Source organism: Sturnira hondurensis, unplaced genomic scaffold, assembly GCF_014824575.4.
Source record: "Sturnira hondurensis isolate 20B ecotype Veracruz unplaced genomic scaffold, ASM1482457v3 Scaffold0004322, whole genome shotgun sequence".
NCBI lineage: Eukaryota > Metazoa > Chordata > Mammalia > Chiroptera > Phyllostomidae > Sturnira > Sturnira hondurensis.
The window spans coordinates 2,011,622-2,028,353 of record NW_028076953.1 but is presented as its reverse complement, the minus strand read 5'-3'; the positions used below and the strand labels follow the sequence as shown (position 1 = coordinate 2,028,353).

The window sequence follows — 16,732 nt, the reverse complement described above, 5'->3', positions numbered from 1 at the left end:
ATAGCAGCACAATTTACAATAGCCAAGTGCTGGAAGCAACCTAAGTGCCCATCAGTAAATGAATGGATAAAAAACTATGGTACATTTACACAATAGAATACTATGCAGAAGAAATAAAGAAGGAGCTCCTATCCTTCCCAACAGCATGGATGGAACTGGAGACCATCATGTTAGGTGAAATTAGCCAGGTGGTGGGGGACAAATACCATATCATCTCACCTTTAAGTAGAACCTAATCAACAAAACGAGCAAGCAAGCAAAATATTATCAGAGACATTGAAATTAAGAACAATCTGACAGTAACCAGAGGGGAGGTGGAAAAGGATAATGGGGAGGGAAGGGGGGAAGGGTTTTCAGGAACAACTATAAAGGACACATGGACAAGACCAAGGGGAGGTGGAAGCAAAGGAGAGAAGTGGGGATGGTCAGGGTGGGGAACAGTGGGGAGGGGTAAATGCAGACAACTGTACTTGAATAACAATAAAATAATTTTTTAAAAGAGAAAAGTTTGTTAAACTCATGAAAAAGCAAGTTCTTTCAGCAGATGGGATAAATGTTTATTTTCCATTTTTTCCCACAGAGACAGGAAGGTTGATGGCTTGGTATTATATTACATTTGAAACAGTGAAGAAATTTTGTACAATCAGTGGAAAAGAAACTTTATTGGATTTGGTAAATTAATTTTCACTAGAAAATAATTACATAATGATATAGTATAGAATAATATTGGGGAAACAACTAATTTGTATATCTCATGTAATTTAAGAATGAATGAGCAGAAAAGAAAGCATTTCTAATAGTGCTTATGTCTTTCTCCTTATATACATTTGATCATGCAATATGCAATAGTTTTACTCCTTAGAATATATTTTCAGTTGTATCTCTGTATGAGGACTAAGAAAATTTATATACAAATGCAGAGTAGGGCTGGCAACTACCTTTCAACTTACAAGAAAATGCCCATTACATTGGTAGTGGCTACCAAGTATAATATGTTGAGAAATGATGTGGCATGATACATTAGGAAAGTGCCATGAGTGAGGGACTGTGGGGACATATGTGCCACATACTTGGAATTCTTCCCTAAGCCTTTTGCAACAGAATAATAATAATAGAAATAGAATGGCATTGGTGACAGACCAGAAAAAAAGAACTGATTGTGAAGAAAGTGGAAGTAATAGCAGGTTATATTAAGATGTGAATGATGGTGGTAACTTTGCACCTACAGCGGTGAATAGAACCATAGTCATGTTGTTGATACCTGGTAACTGTATTGGTGCTTTTTCCCTTTACTGGGGACGTGACTGTGAGATAAGGTATTTATATTTATTCTTAAATTTAAACCATTCACTTTTATTTAAAATATCTAAGTAGACTATTTTGGTATGATTATTATGCCAAAAATGCACAAAGTTGGTGAAAAGTAGGCTTTTTTTACCTATTAAATTACTTTTAACTAAGAAGAAACCAAGAGTAGAAAAATCCCTAATGTTAACATTAATTCATCTGATTTTGCCTTCAGTACATGTGTAAGAATTAGAATAAGTATTAACTTCATTTTACAGATACGAGAAACTAGAGCAGAGTGTGCTTTGCTCAGAGTTATCTGGCAGAACTGTAATACCTAAAGCATTCTTTTTCTTACAAAGTTAGCCTCAATAGATTTGCAAACTGTAGAAAGGTGAATAATAATGTAATAGTAGTGATTCAGGAACTAAATTTACTGAGGGCTTACTATGTAGTAGGTACTAGGCTGAATATTTTAAATTTTATCTAGTTAATCTTTGCAGTCTTGGTTCCAGTGTCTAGCACAATGTCTGGCATATAACAAGTGTTTGTAAACATTTCTTAGTAAATGAATGAGTGAATGAATGAATGAATTCTTAAAGAAGCAAAATGTGTAAAGCAAATTTTTTACTCTAAATGCCAAAGATAAAACTGGGTTGTCCTAAGGAAACATGAAAAATAAATAAATGCAGAGAAAGTGAATAAGAGGAAAGAAGTAAAGAATGGACATAATTAAATAGACAAATGCTGAAATTTTATAGGTCACAATGATAGCCAGCTGCAAGGAATTTCTAGATGTACAATTAAGGATAAATGAAAAGAAAACTCTGAATAATTTGAACAAAAATCCAAGTCAAATAACTATCAGGTATAGAAATTAAATATATTTTAAATAATTTTTAAAGGTATTATTTAGTTAAAGTAACTAATAATAATAAAATTTTTGCCTTGTTTTATTTACAGATTTCCTATGGAAGGAAGAATTAAAACAAGAGAAATGAAAGTAAATTGGTAAAGATAATTCAGTATGCAGTGTCTTAAAATACTGGCTACCTGTTCATGATTCAAATTTATAAAGGTTTTTTAATAGTTTTAAAACTAATTTAAATTTTTTCTTCATATAAAAAATAACATAATTATATAAAAATGAGTCCAATGTAGATGTGAAATTAATTTCTAAAAGCGCATGCTTTAATTCAAATAATTTGCGAATTCTTTTAAACCAAAAGACAATAAGAGAGTGTTCTGTTGAGGCAATGTAAATGGTAGAAAGAAGATCTGTTTATCATTAGGAGCTTTCAAGTTAGCTTGAATGGGAACCATGCATATAAAAATAATCGACAGTCTGAAAACACATTAAATTAAATAAATAAATTTATTTAAATAAAATAAAATATCTGTAATTAAATATCTGTAATTAAAAATATATGTAATTAAATATCTGTTGAATGATAGTGGCATTCTTGGAGACAAAAAACAGTAAAAGCAAAAGCATGGGAAATTGAATGCATATATGACAGTGGGATGAATATTGGGCCACGAATGGGAAGTTTATATAAAGGTGCAGTAATTGGAATAGTAAACAGTTTATATTGTAACTTGTCATGACTTTTACCAGGTTTGCAGTCACAAATGCAATCAATGGTAAGTTGTGCCAAGTGCTCAGTGTTCTCAGTATTTAGATCTTAGTGTTAAACCTTTTGATTTAGATAATGCAATTTCAGGTAAAATGATTTTTTTTTTCTCAATTAAACCAGTTAGCCAAAGAATTTTTTCCCCTCCCTAGCTAGAGGAGGTCACTTTAATCTGGGATACTTCCGGACATCTCATTGACTTTTGTCTCCCAAGTGCCTTGATGTCTCAGAAACAAACTTCTTATTGTTGTGTATAACTCATCAGGCCAATCTATAGGTTGGACAACAGAAGTTAATGTTCTGCTTCTTAGCTATATTTCTCTAGACATTCCAACTCCTTAAAGGCCATTACAGCCTAATCATCTCATTTTACAAGTGAATTAAGTGATGCCCAGAGGAGTTGTGACTTGCTCAACATTGTGCTGCTATACCGGGGACTGAGCTAGAACCAGAACCTAGACCTCTTGGATTCAATGTGTATTTGTTTGTTTGTTTCACTGATATACTCCATTACATCAATTGTTGAGTCAAATTAAAGTGTTTTTCCACATGCATCTTTTTGAGAACTCCCCTCTCCATTTGCAATTTTAATGCTTTTACTTATCTTTCCTTAAACTGTGTCATACATTCTTTTGGATTTTATACATATCATAATTTTGTTTTCCATTATTATTTCCCACCTTTATGCATCTATTTGGCTAGGGAGAGAGAATGTGTGGGGGGTCTTTGTTAATCCAGAATGGGGTCTTTTGGTGGGTGATGACAGCTGATATTTACCACTTTTATGTCTCCCTCATATTCCTGTTACTTTGCTGAATTTCAGATGTTAATCCTTTTAAAACTTAAAATTTTTATCCTTCAAGTTCCTGCCCTTTACTTTAAGGGTATTTTTTTTTTCACAATTTTAATTCCCAGGTCTTTTGCCTTCAGCACCAGCTGTTTTCATTAGCTCATAGGATATATTTCTAAATCATTGACTTCTTTTCTTATTAATTTGTTTCTTGTTTTGTATTATATAAGTAAGGCACGGATTTATTTTTTAAAATAAAAAATTTAGATTTATTAATTTTTTGAAAAATTTAAACTTATTTATTTTTAAAGAGTCAAAAGTAAAATTTATAGAGCAAAAACTAAGGTCACTCTTGATCCTCTGTATTTCTCCCCCAGAAGTAATAATATCAGTAGTTTGATGTAAATTTTTATATTTATTTCCTTTCAGTTTATTTGAGTATGTACAGGTGTGCTAATAAACATGTAATGTCTACTATGTAAACAAGCTCATACTGTAATTATTGCTCTGAGGATACATCATGATGATTTTTCTGCATTATTATGTACACATATCAACCTCATTTAATTCTAATAGCAATATATTTTAATAGCAATGCATTCTACAGTATGAATATATTGTAATTTGCACTGATGGAGAGTTAGATGGTTTATAATATTTTGCTAGTATAAATGGTGCTGAAATGAACTTTCCTGTATTTATACCATATTTTTCAAGGATTTCTGGGTGAAAGGGTATAAACATTAAAAGTTTTAATGTATAAGGCCAAATTGCCTTTGAAAAAGTTTCTCTAACAGTTTCTATACACAATGCAAAAAGAGTGACTATTTTCATAAGTCCTACCCATATGTGGGAGGTATTTTTGAACTTTTGCTAACCTAAAAAAGTAAAGTGTTATATTTTAAAATTAGAGGGGAATATACATAATTGAGTTTATACAGAATGGAATATAACTTTTATCCAGTTTTAACTTATGCTTGTTACTCAAAAGCACTTAATAAGTATTTGTTGATCAATCAGATTGTATAGTTTTTCTGTAATACTTACAATGAAACCCAAGGACAGAACTGTATTGGAAGAGAATATGACAAAAATTTTACATGTGCTGAGATTTTAAAAATAGTCTAGCAGGCTTTTTCTGGAGCACACCCACTCCTTTATTGGATGTGAACTTTCTCCTAAACTCTAAGGGTCCCCATGAGACTTGCAACCAGGGGTGCAGCCCGCAGCAGCATCTTGTTCTGGACTAATGCCCTGAATGCGTCCTTGTTAGATCCACCAACCACGAGAACAAATATCGGAGACTTTCAGGGATTCAAAGATGTTAATTTATTGGCCAAGTTTAACCTGCGCAGGGGCGATCCCTCCAGAGACACTGTGCCCACTGGGGGCTCGTCTGGGATTCGCGCCTAGCGCTTGCAGCTAAGTCCTTATATACAGGTCATAAAGCAGCCGTTTTTTTGCACAGAGGCAGATTATTGGCTACAGGGTCCACATGCGAGAAAAGGGTGGGGTCTGTCTCAACTGGAAGGGAAATTTTTGAAACTAAACAGATGGCAATCAACTTACAGGGTCTCTTCTAGGGTTTCAGGCTCCTTGGGGCTGAGGCCATTGTTCTTGTTCCCAACATCCTCAAGGCTCCGGTTTCTCTGACATTTTAGTGAGCTAACTGCAGCCCTGCCTTAGCTTGCTTCTTTCCTATAATGTTTCCAGAGAGCGAAAGCAGCCCTGCCTAGGCTCGCTCCTGTTGCTTATCCTATCCTTAGCCTTTCCTTTGTTTCACTATTTCCTGCTTTAATAAACATACTCTCAAAATTTAAAAAAAAAGTCTGAGTGAGAGTGCCCTGTAAGCACTGGAAATGTATCAATCTAGAGATTATAATGAAAGCCTTGAAAAGAAAGAAGATTTATGAGAGAAAGAGAGGTGAAAAAGAAGAATAAGGAAATGAGAACTGGACTGCTGGAGATTGGGAAAGGAAGTCAAAAATGACTTGCAACAATAATGATAAAAGATACAAAATCATGTAGTTAGTGTCAAAGAAATTGAGGTAGAGAGGAATTTTAAGAAGAGAAACTTCAATCAGTGATGTCAAATAATATAATTTTTCAAAGAAAATAATGAAATTTCTTTTTTCTGCCAGTCTTATTCAGGCTCAGTTGGGATGCATTCCCATACAAGACTTTGCTTTGACACAAGATACTGCAAAGATTTTCAGAAGTGGCTCACGGATTACAAGATGTATGTTAGAGGATTAATGTATTTTTGTTATTTTTTTAGTAAACCTAGTATACTAGATTTAATATTGGAAACTTTTTTTTTTAGGGCTGTCAGAGTTTGTGGCTCTTCAAGAAAAGAAGTTTGCTGTACTATTGAACAGTTTGATTTTAACTAAGTGTTTTAGATGTAAACTTTGGGAAAATTCTCTGCATGTGTCCAAACAGCTGGAAAAAATTGGTAGGTACTGAATATAGGCAGGCAGTTTGTTTTTGTCTGCAATTTATTTTGTATTTGCTGTTAGGAAACAGTTCTATGATGACTATAGACCTATAAGGAAGCACCATCTTAGCAGGACTAAATGAGGTACTGTCCTTACTGATTTTTATTTGCCGTGTTTTAAATGATCCCATTTGAAATCGATTGGGAAACTTACTAAGAAATAATGCTCTTATTTTAAATTTGTTTTCAAACCAAGAGTGAAATCTTGTTTTACCTAGGTAACTGTGTGTTGCTCTCTCTTCCACTTTTATAACTATTTTGTTTTGATCTCAATGACAAGGTCCAGAGCTAATAGTCCTAGTCATTTTTTAATTTATTACAGAAAATTATGCCACTTATTTATATCTTAACTTTGTTTTTTTAGTAACAGGATATTAGTATTGATCTTCACAGAGATTCTGCAGGAAAAAAATTATGCCTGTTTCCTGTCTATTGGGGTCTAGTTCAGGTTATGAACTGAAAAACTCTAGAGTGTGCCATTTACAAAGACTGGGAAATGACTAAAGCACTCTCGAGTTTTCCAGTTTGGTTTATTATTCCTTAGTTTCCTTATTATTCCTTAGTTTCTAAGGAATAGTAAGCCTTTGTTCTAAGGCTTAGAATGAAGTTCTACTTTTTATTTTCTTGAAGTTTGAAAGCAGTTGGTGGAAGAATGCTGACCAGTCCTGGGAGCTGGAGTGAAGGTGGGGTCTGGCTGGTGAAAGTAAGATCAGATTGGAGGAGAAATTCCTGATGTAAAGGGTCATCTTCCTACAGAAGTCCTGGCAAACCACATGTGACACGCATCCCACAAAGACAAGAGTTCTGAATTGTGAAGGAGCTTCCATAAAACATTTAGGAAATAGCAATTTACAGAAAAAATTAAAATTAGATTAAATGGTTATTAATAAAAGTTTCATTTTACTTGAAAAAGCCAATCTTTCTGACTGACTTTCGAGTATTGAGAGTCCGAGTATCTGTACCTTCCAAATTGTTGAATGCTAACAGTTTCCTACATTTAATCATAGAAAAGTGAGAGAATCCAAACAAAAAAGCAAATCTAGGTTCTTATAGAACATCAGGAAAGAAGTAAAAAATATACATTGATTTTCAACCATGATTATAAACTAAAAAAATTCAGGAGAAGTTTTGAGAGAAAATAGAAATGAACATTAAGGAATTATGAATGCTAGGAATTGTGTTTTAAGAATTAGAAAGAGAAATTCCCAAGAAAGAATAAGGATGTGAATTAGGAAGTAGGAGTGCTGTACCATCACCAGTAATATATGTGCTTCATATGAGTGCTAATAGTTTGGAATTTTATACTTTTGACAAAAATCCTCTTCTCTTTGAGGATTTTGTTAAATTCATGCATGAGTGTAAGAATTTTAAATTTTAGCTTTTTAAAAATATTAAAAAAATCAGAAGATACATGTGAACTTGAGATATTTAAGTAACAAAATTGAAGTATGTGGCTGGACAATATTTAGCAAGAGTAGAATGGTAGGAAAGTAGATGGGAGAGGTGGGCTGTGGTCAAATCATGTAGGTAAGGGAGTTTGGCCATAATAGGGAAATTGTCCTTTTATTCTAAATTCAGTGGAAAATCATTGGAAATTTTAGGCAGAAGAGAAAAATTATCTGATTTAGGTACAGACAGAAAGAGAACTCTAAGAACTGCTCAGAATGCCATACCTTCATAAAGCAATATTCTCATTCCTGAATCATGTTGCCTTTTTCGAACATGAGTATAATAATAGATGTCTCTTGGTACTTGTTCTATGGATGGCATATGATAAAACTAAGGACCAAGTTGTCATGTAAACCAAAGAATTCCTCTTTCTTTTGTAAAGCAAGCAAATACAAATGACTGCGTAATGTCACAGCCCAACTAACCTAACTGAAAACACTTAGAAAACTTTTTAAAAAATTAGTTATTAGCCTGGATCTGTAATATTTTTTTACTAGTATAGTTAAATACTTAAGTGTAGCTTTAGTTTAAAATGGGTTGTTTAAAAACTGCTATTTGATTAATTTTCCACAGGTATAACATTGTCAAATGCAATGGTTAACGCAGGTTTGACTTCCTTTAAAAAAATAGAAGAAACAGATGCAAGGGAACTTGAACTGGTATTTAATGTTCTCTTATTCCTAATGTTACTTGTATTTTATGTGAATTCTAAAGCTTAACTTTTAAAACTTTATTTCAGTGAAAAATGATTTTCCTTCTCATAGTCATATTAACCTAAGGTTTTAAGTAATAAGCATTATTAAAAATATTGACTATGAAAAGTATTTTATTAAAAAAATTTAGTGTTGTGGTAAGAATATAATGATATAAATGTTTTTAGATTTTAAATAGACATCCCCCCTTTGGAACTCAGATAAAAGAAATAGTGATGTATCTTCCAAAATATGAACTCGAAATAGAACAGGTAAATATTTTGTTTTTAGATACTTTGATTATCTTTTCAGGAATAATGCTACCCACAGCTGACTTGGAGCTGAGTATGAGCAGTAAAGTTATTTTTAACACTCCTCATGCCTACTCTTTTTTAAAGATTGCAAGGTACAGTGACACTGTGGCGGAGATATTAGTGACCATTAAATTAAGAAACTTTGAACAGCTACAAACTAGAAGAACAGCACCAGACTCTCACTATGTTACCTTAATCATAGGCGATGCAGATAATCAACTGGTTTTTAAGCACAAAATTATGTAAGTGTAAAAATTTCTATTTGATTTTATTTCTAAGCATATAGAATAAAAGAAAATTTCCACTGAGGAGAAAAAGTAATACAGTCACAGTGATCAATTACATTATCCTGACGCTGTAATGAGGTGATTTGTTTGTCTATTAAAGAAGATATTACCATTGGGTCTGTTGTTTTAGATTATTATATTTAGTAATCTAATGAACAAGGTATGAAATCTACTACAATGGTTTGAAACAAGTGAATAGATGACCTTTAGGAATAGGTATACAGTCTACCATTGCTGAACTTCCTTGTTGCTTCTCTCCTGCCGTTCCTGACCTTACCACTCACCACGAAATATATCTTCTATTTCTGAATTTAAATCTAACGAACTAGTATAGCTCCATTGTAGGAGCCAGCCAACCAAATCAGATATATAAAGGAGGTACTTTCCTTATACCTAATTCTCTAGCGTGCCATTATATAATTTTCACCTGAGGTTTTTTTTCTAATGCTCTTATTTTACCCAAGATGTCAGAAAACTCTAAGAATATTAGTTATAGCTATAGCTGATATTTTTGAACACTTAATAGGGTCCAGGTATTTAATTGTTTAGTTTTTGTAGAAGACAAGTGCTATTATTATTTACATTTTATAAAGGAATAGGGACCAAGAGAGTTTAAACAGTTTGTGCAAGGTCAGATAGGTAGTTTAAAGTCTAGATTTGAACCCAGGCATTCTGACCTCAGAGCCTGTGCTCCTTTAATCATACTACTGTATATAGTTGTAAATTCAGAAATGGCAGTGACTCTGAAATGGGAGTCATTGTTGCCAGTGTACTGGAAGATATCTCCCTTAAAATGTCCCGTGCAAGATTCCTAAAGGGACTTTAGTGACAGATAGGATATATCTTTCACTGGTAACTACTCTCCTGCAACTATTCTTGGTTCACTTACAGAGAAGATGTCATTGTACAAATCTTTATTCTCTGTGACAATGAAATCTAATGACAGCCTCAATTATATGAGGCTAAAATAAGTTCAATCACAAAATTGGTTTTTATTTGTCATGTTATTAGATACAAATTATTTTATGTGAATTTTAAAGATAAAGATATTGATGATGTTCTCACAAAGTCATATAATTTATGTATAGCTATTTTAAAGTGATAATGTTTAGAGGGAAGTTCATGGGTTATTGATAGCAACTATATATTCAAGCAGGCCTGATTCCAAATGCAACTTGGAAACATCTGTACTTAAGAAAATTAAGGTCCTGGTCTATTGACACTCCATTTCCTCTTCTAAGAATCTGGGGAAAGTAACTTTCAAGACTTCAGTTTACTACCATACTGGATGTATCTTAGACTCAATCAGCTCTTGAAAATTAATATATGATTTCATTTAGTGTTTAGATCATTAATTAAATTACTCTTTTTCAGAGATTCTGTTTTGCTGAAAGCTGGAAGTTGGGCTAAAAAGGTTGATGTTAAGAGAGCTCTTAAATCTGAAGAACTTAGCATAAATCTAATTAGCTCTGAATATGGTAAGTTTATTGAAGTAATGAAGATATGAAGGTTAAGAATATGATATCATTTAAAAATTATTTACTTTATGCTGAAACAAAATAATAATATATGTAAATGATGTCTAAAAATAATTAACTTAAATAATATATATCATTTTAAAGGGAATTTCATGTAAATTTATATATGTAAAAGATAGTATGGACTAGGATAACAAAATTATTGGATAGGATAACTTATTTTTAAACTTTTTCCTTTGCATTTTTACTCCCTAGGCTTATCAGTCCTTTTAGTTTAAAAGCTATAAAAATACAAGAAATATAAAAACAAATAAATGGTCTCATGTATGGATTTCTATGGTCTAAATAAGCACTTATATACTTTTTTTCCTTTTTCCAGTTGGACTTGATATTCAGAAGAAATTCACAGTCTTTTACTTAGGACCCAAGAGGTCTGGAAATGAAATAATTATGCCCCAAAAATCAGAAACAGAGATTTCCCATTCTAAACATTCAGGTAGATCTACTGTAGCAGAACCCAATAAAGGTAAATACCTATTATATTTATATTTTGTATTAAAGCAAAGATATGGCTACAGAAGAGTGTTTGTGTAGATTAGTGATTGCCAGAGACAGGGGATAGGAAAAAATAAGGGGCCACTATTAATAGGTTATGTGATTTCTTTTTGTGGTGATAACAGTGTTCTGGAATTAAAGTGTGGTGATAGTTGCACAGCCTTGGGAATATACTAAAACACACTGAATTCTGTACTTTAAAGGGATGGATTTTATGGTATGAATTGTATTTTAATTTAAAAATCAATTATATTATTACATACCTGCCTAAAAAAGAAAGATATAAATCATAATTTTAAAATTACCATTTAAAATTGCATTAGAAATCTCAAATATCTATAATATAGCAGTAAGAGATATTCAAAATTGCTACATGGAAACTAAAAATCATTATAGCAGGGAAACTAAGGAAAATATAAATTGAGAGATATGCCATTGGGTCTTCTTTAATAAGAAGATAAAAAATATGAACAATAAGCCCTGGCTGGTGTAGCTCAGTGGATTGAGCACGGGCCTGCGAACCAGATGATCGCGGTTCAATTCCCAGTCAGGGCACATGCCTGGGTTGCAGGCCAGTTCTCGGCAGGGGCCAGTTCCCAGCCGGGGATGCACAAGAAGCAACCATACATTGATGTTTCTCTTCCTCTCTCCTTCCCTTCCCCTCTAAAGATAAATAAATAAAATATTTAAAAAATATGAACAGTAAAATGGCAATAAATACATATCTATCAACAGTTGATTCTAAAAAATAATAATAATAAGCCAGCAGAACAGAAACAGTATCATAGACTTCCAGCCAAGATGGAGGCATAGGTGGAAATACTGTACCTCCTCGCACAACCAAGTTTAAAGACAACAAAGATTTAGTAACAGAAGCACAACCCAAACAGACAGAAAATTGAACTGTACCGAACTCCAACAACAACGAACCATTCATCCAGACCAGTAAGAGGGGTGGAGGAAAAAGCTGCTGGACTCACCCAGGCACCCAGGCAGCAGTCGGCGGATCCCAGGTGTGGGGTGGCAATGGGTGGACCCAGTGAGGACACAAGGTAGCTGGCTGACCACGGTCACACATTCATGTGCAGATAAACCAGGTGAAAAAACAAACAGTGAGATAAACCACGCAACCCAGGGCCCCAGCACCAGGAAATAAAGCCTAAAAGCACCAATTGGAAAAACTTCTGGGGGTTGAGGTGCCAGAAGAGGCTCTCTGGCTCACAGAGAGTTTGTTGGAGAGACCCACAGGGTCCTGAAGGGTGCACAAGCCCACCCACCCGGGAACCAGGACCAGAAGGGCCCAATGCTTGCGGGAAGCAGCAGAGGGGACCAAAATCCGAGAGAGCACAGAACAAGCACGATTGCCCCTCTCTGACCCCGCCCCCACATACAGAGTCACAACCCAGCGACTGAGTTGCCCCGCCCTGGTGAACACTTAACGTTACAGGCACGAACAGACCAAAACATTATGGTTCAAGCGGAAAAACAGCTCAAAGCCACAGAGCCAATACTTCTAAGCAACCAAGAGATAGCCAATCTATCAGATGCACAGTTCAAAACACTGGTTATCAGGATGCTCACAGAATTGGTTGATTCTAGTCAACAAATTAGAGGAACATATGAAGGCTAAACTAAGTGAAATGAAGGGAAATGCACAGGGAACCAATAGTGATGGGAAGGAAACTGGGACTAAAATCAATGGAGTGGACCAGAAGGAAGAAAAAAATGACCAAACAGAAAAGAATGAAGAAGCAAGAATTCAAAAAAATGAGAGGCTTAAGAACCTCCAGGACAACTTTAACCGTTCCAACATCCGAATTATAGGGGTACCAAAAGGGGAATAGGAAGAGCAACAAGTGGAAAACGTATTTGAACAAATAATGAAGGAGAACTTCCCCAGTCTGGCAAAGGAAATAGACTTTCAGGAAATCCAAGAAGCTTAGGGAGTCCCAAAGAAGTTGGACTGAAGAAGGAACACACAAAGGCACATAATAATTACATTAGCCAAGATTAAAATGAAGGAGAGAATCCTAGATGCAGCAAGAGATAAGGGGACAGTCACCTACAAAGGAATTCCCATCAGACTGTCAGCGGATTTCTCAAAAGAGACCTTAGAGGCAAGAAGGGGCTGGAAAGAAGTATTCCAAGTCATGAAATCCAAAGACCTACAGCCAAGATTGCTTTATCCAGCAAAACTTTCATTTAGAATGGAAGGACAGATAAAGTGCTTCTCAGATAAGGTCAAGTTCAAGGAGTTCATCATCACCAAGCCCTTATTATATGAAATGCTAAAGGGACTTATCTATGAAAAAGAAGATAAAAAGTATGAACAGTGAGAGGACAGCAAACTCAACAGTTATTAACAACCACACCTAAAACAAAAGCAAATTAAGAGGACAGCTAGATCAGGAGCAGAACCATGGAAATGGAGATCACATGGAGGGTTAGCAACAGGGGAGTGGGAGGAGGAGAAGCGGGAGAAGGTAAAGAGAATAAGTAGCATGGATGGTACGTAGGAAATAGATAGGGGGGAGGGCAAGAATAGTAGGGGAAATACAGAATCTAAAGTACTTGAGACGTGGACATAAACTAAAGGGGGGAATGATGGGGGAGGGGGTGTTCAGGGTGGAGGGGAATGAAGGGGGGAATGGGACAACTGTAATGGCATAATCAATAAAATATATTAAAAAAAAGAAATAGTATCATAGATGTAGAGAATGTTTTGATGGTTGTCAGATAATGGGGTTTGGAAGATGGTTGAAAAGGTGAAGTGATTAAGAAGTACAAATTGATAGTTACAGAACAGTCATGATATGTAAAGTACAGCATAGGGAATAGGGCGGACAAAGAATATTACATGCTTCACCCATGGACATGAACAACAGTGTGGGATTGCCTGAGGGTGTAGGTGGGGCTGGGTAGAGGAGGACAAAAAAGAAAAATGGGACAAATATTAATACCATAAACAATAAAGTATAATATAGAAAAATCTTATGATGTTCAAAAAAAAGATTCACTATTATAAAGATGTCAGTTCTCCCCAAATTAATCTTTAGCTTTAACCCAATACCAGCAGGGTTTTTTGTTTTGAAACAACATATTGATTATAAAATTTATGCAAAAATTCAAAAGAACAAGAATAGTCAAGATAGACATGAAGAAGAAAATATAACTGGGCAACTTACTTAACTAAATAGCAGGACTTGTTATTAAATAATAGATATTGAGAGAGTGTGATATAGGCATAGAATAGATATATTAACCAGTAGAATAGATTAGAATCCAGAAATGGACCTTCAAATATACAGTTACTGATTTATGGCAAATCAGTAGTATGACAAAAGTCATAGTATTATGCAGCAGAGAAAGGAGGGTCTTAAAAAAAAATGGTGCTAGATCAATTGGAAGTCCATAATGAAAACTGTGTCTTGACCCTGACCCCAGACTCTACACAAAAGTTGTTTACAAATATATGGCTGATTTAAATATGAAAAGAAAACAATGAAACCTTTAGAAATAAAAATAGATCTTCAAGACCTTGGAATATCTTGATTTCTTAAACAGAACACAAAAAGTGCTAATTATAAAACCATTTGATGAATTTGACCATATTAAAAGAAAGAACTTCTGTTCATTGAAAGACATCATTAAGAGAGAGAAAGGCAACCACAGAATGTGAGAAAAAATTGCACTACATATACCTGGCTGTTACAGGTTGAATTGTGTCCTCCCAAAATCTGTATGGTAAAGTCCTAACATCCAGTACCTCAGAATTTGACCTTATTTGAATTTAGAGTCTGTAAAGAGATAATTAAGTTAAAATGAAGAATTGGGGTGGGCCCTAATCCAATATGAAATTAAGATACAAACACAGAGGGAAGACCATGTGAAGACACAGGGGAGACAACTATCTGTAAGCCAAGGAAAGAGGCCTCAGGAGAAACCAACCCTGTTGACACCTGTATCTTGGAATTATAGCCCCCAGACTTGGGAGAAATTTCTGTTATTTGAGCCACTTTCTCTGTGGTACTTTGTTATGGCAGCCTTAGCAAACTAATACACTGGCAAAGAACTATTATACATAACATACAAGGAACTCCTATGTATGTTTAAAATAACTCCTAAAAAGAGAAGTTATTAGGAAAATGGGCACCGAGATTAAATAGATCCTTCAAAATAAAGGCTATCCAAACAGTCAAGAACATATGAATGGGTATTCACTAAAAATTAATATATAGGAAGGAGGTTTGATTTTGGGTGTGGGCACACAATGCAATATACAGATGACATCATAGAATTGTATGTTTGAAACCTATATACTTTTATTAACCAATGTCATCCCAGGAAGTTTAATTAAAAAGAAAAACATTAATTAGATATCATTTTATAAACACTGAAATAACTTAAATGGAAAAGAAAATGCCAGTCCTGACTGGTGTAGCTCACTGAGTTGAGCATCATCTTGCAAACCAAAAGGTTGCAGGTTCTATTCCCAGTCAGGGCATGTGCCTAAGTTGTGGGCTAGGTCCCCCCTTGGGGGCATGAGAGAAGCAACTGATTAGTGTTTCTCTCCCACATCAATATTTCTGTCCCTCTCTTTCTCCCTCCCTTCTATCTCTAACAAAAATAAAGAAAGAAAATAGAGAAAAAGATAACACCAAATATTAATGAGGCTGTGCTACAGCTATTACTCTCAATCACTCATCTGAGTGGAAAGTGTTGCAACTACTTTGGAAAGCCAGCAATATTCACTAAAGCTTAACATACACATATTCTGTGAGCCACAAATTCCCCTTCTAGGTATGTGCCCAACAGAAGTGTGCTTGTGTGTTCACCAAAAGATGTGTATTGGGATGCTTAAAGTACTGCTATCATATTAGTCCTGAACTAGAAACCAGCCAAATGCTCATCAGTAGTTCAGTGGACAAATAAGTTGTGTTATACATACCTGACAGAATTCTATAGGGTTGGCAAACTTTGTCTTCAACACCAGATAGTAAATATTTTAGGCTTGCAAACCATATGGTCTCTTTTGCAAGTACACACCTTTATCTCTGTAATTTGAATGCAACCTTAGACAATGTATAGATGACTGGGTTTAGCTGTGCTCCAATAAGACTTTATTTACAAAAAGATAGCCAGCCTATGGTCTGTGGTTTGCAACTCCTGCTGTAGAGTAATGAGAATAAATGACCTATAAGTACACACAACTTTATGAATGTATTTCTCTAACATAATGCTCAGCAAAAGAAGCCAGATACAAGAAGGATAATACTGTGTTATTCCATTTATATGTTACAAAAATAGGTAATAACCATTAATGGGTTGAATTGTGTCCCCACAAAACATGCATTGACCTTCAAATACCTGGTTCCTATGAATGTGAACTTACTTGGAAATAGGATCTTTGCAGATGTAATCAGGTTAAAATGCAGATCCACTTTAATCCCATATGACTGGTGGTATTAGGAGAAGAGAATAGATTCATAGTAACAGAGGGGAAAACTCCCTATGAAGACACAGACACAGACAGAAGTAGCATGCAAAAAAAGAGGTACAGTTTGGAGTTACCACAAGCTAAGCAACTCCTGGAGCTATCAGAAGCTGGAAAAGGCAAGGCAGGATTCTCTTTGAGAGGGTAGGGAGTGAGTGAGTTCTGCCAACAGCTTAATTTCAGACTTCTAGCATCCAGAACCATAACAGAATAAATTTATATTTTTTAAATCACCCAGTTTGTGGTAATTTGTTA

General features: G+C 34.6%; 1 protein-coding gene across 1 annotated transcript in view; it reads left to right on the top strand.

Annotated features, from left to right (window-relative positions):
• The window catches only part of HFM1 (helicase for meiosis 1), a 95,475-nt gene that overhangs the window by 51,125 nt on the left and 27,618 nt on the right, over positions 1-16,732 (top strand). Inside the window, exons 20-29 of the mRNA XM_037045528.1 lie at positions 581-672; positions 2,049-2,155; positions 2,251-2,298; positions 5,853-5,950; positions 6,035-6,166; positions 8,231-8,316; positions 8,538-8,621; positions 8,748-8,905; positions 10,325-10,428; positions 10,808-10,954. Of these exons, the coding sequence (XP_036901423.1) occupies positions 581-672; positions 2,049-2,155; positions 2,251-2,298; positions 5,853-5,950; positions 6,035-6,166; positions 8,231-8,316; positions 8,538-8,621; positions 8,748-8,905; positions 10,325-10,428; positions 10,808-10,954 (1,056 nt within the window). The remainder of the gene's footprint in view (positions 1-580; positions 673-2,048; positions 2,156-2,250; positions 2,299-5,852; positions 5,951-6,034; positions 6,167-8,230; positions 8,317-8,537; positions 8,622-8,747; positions 8,906-10,324; positions 10,429-10,807; positions 10,955-16,732) is intronic.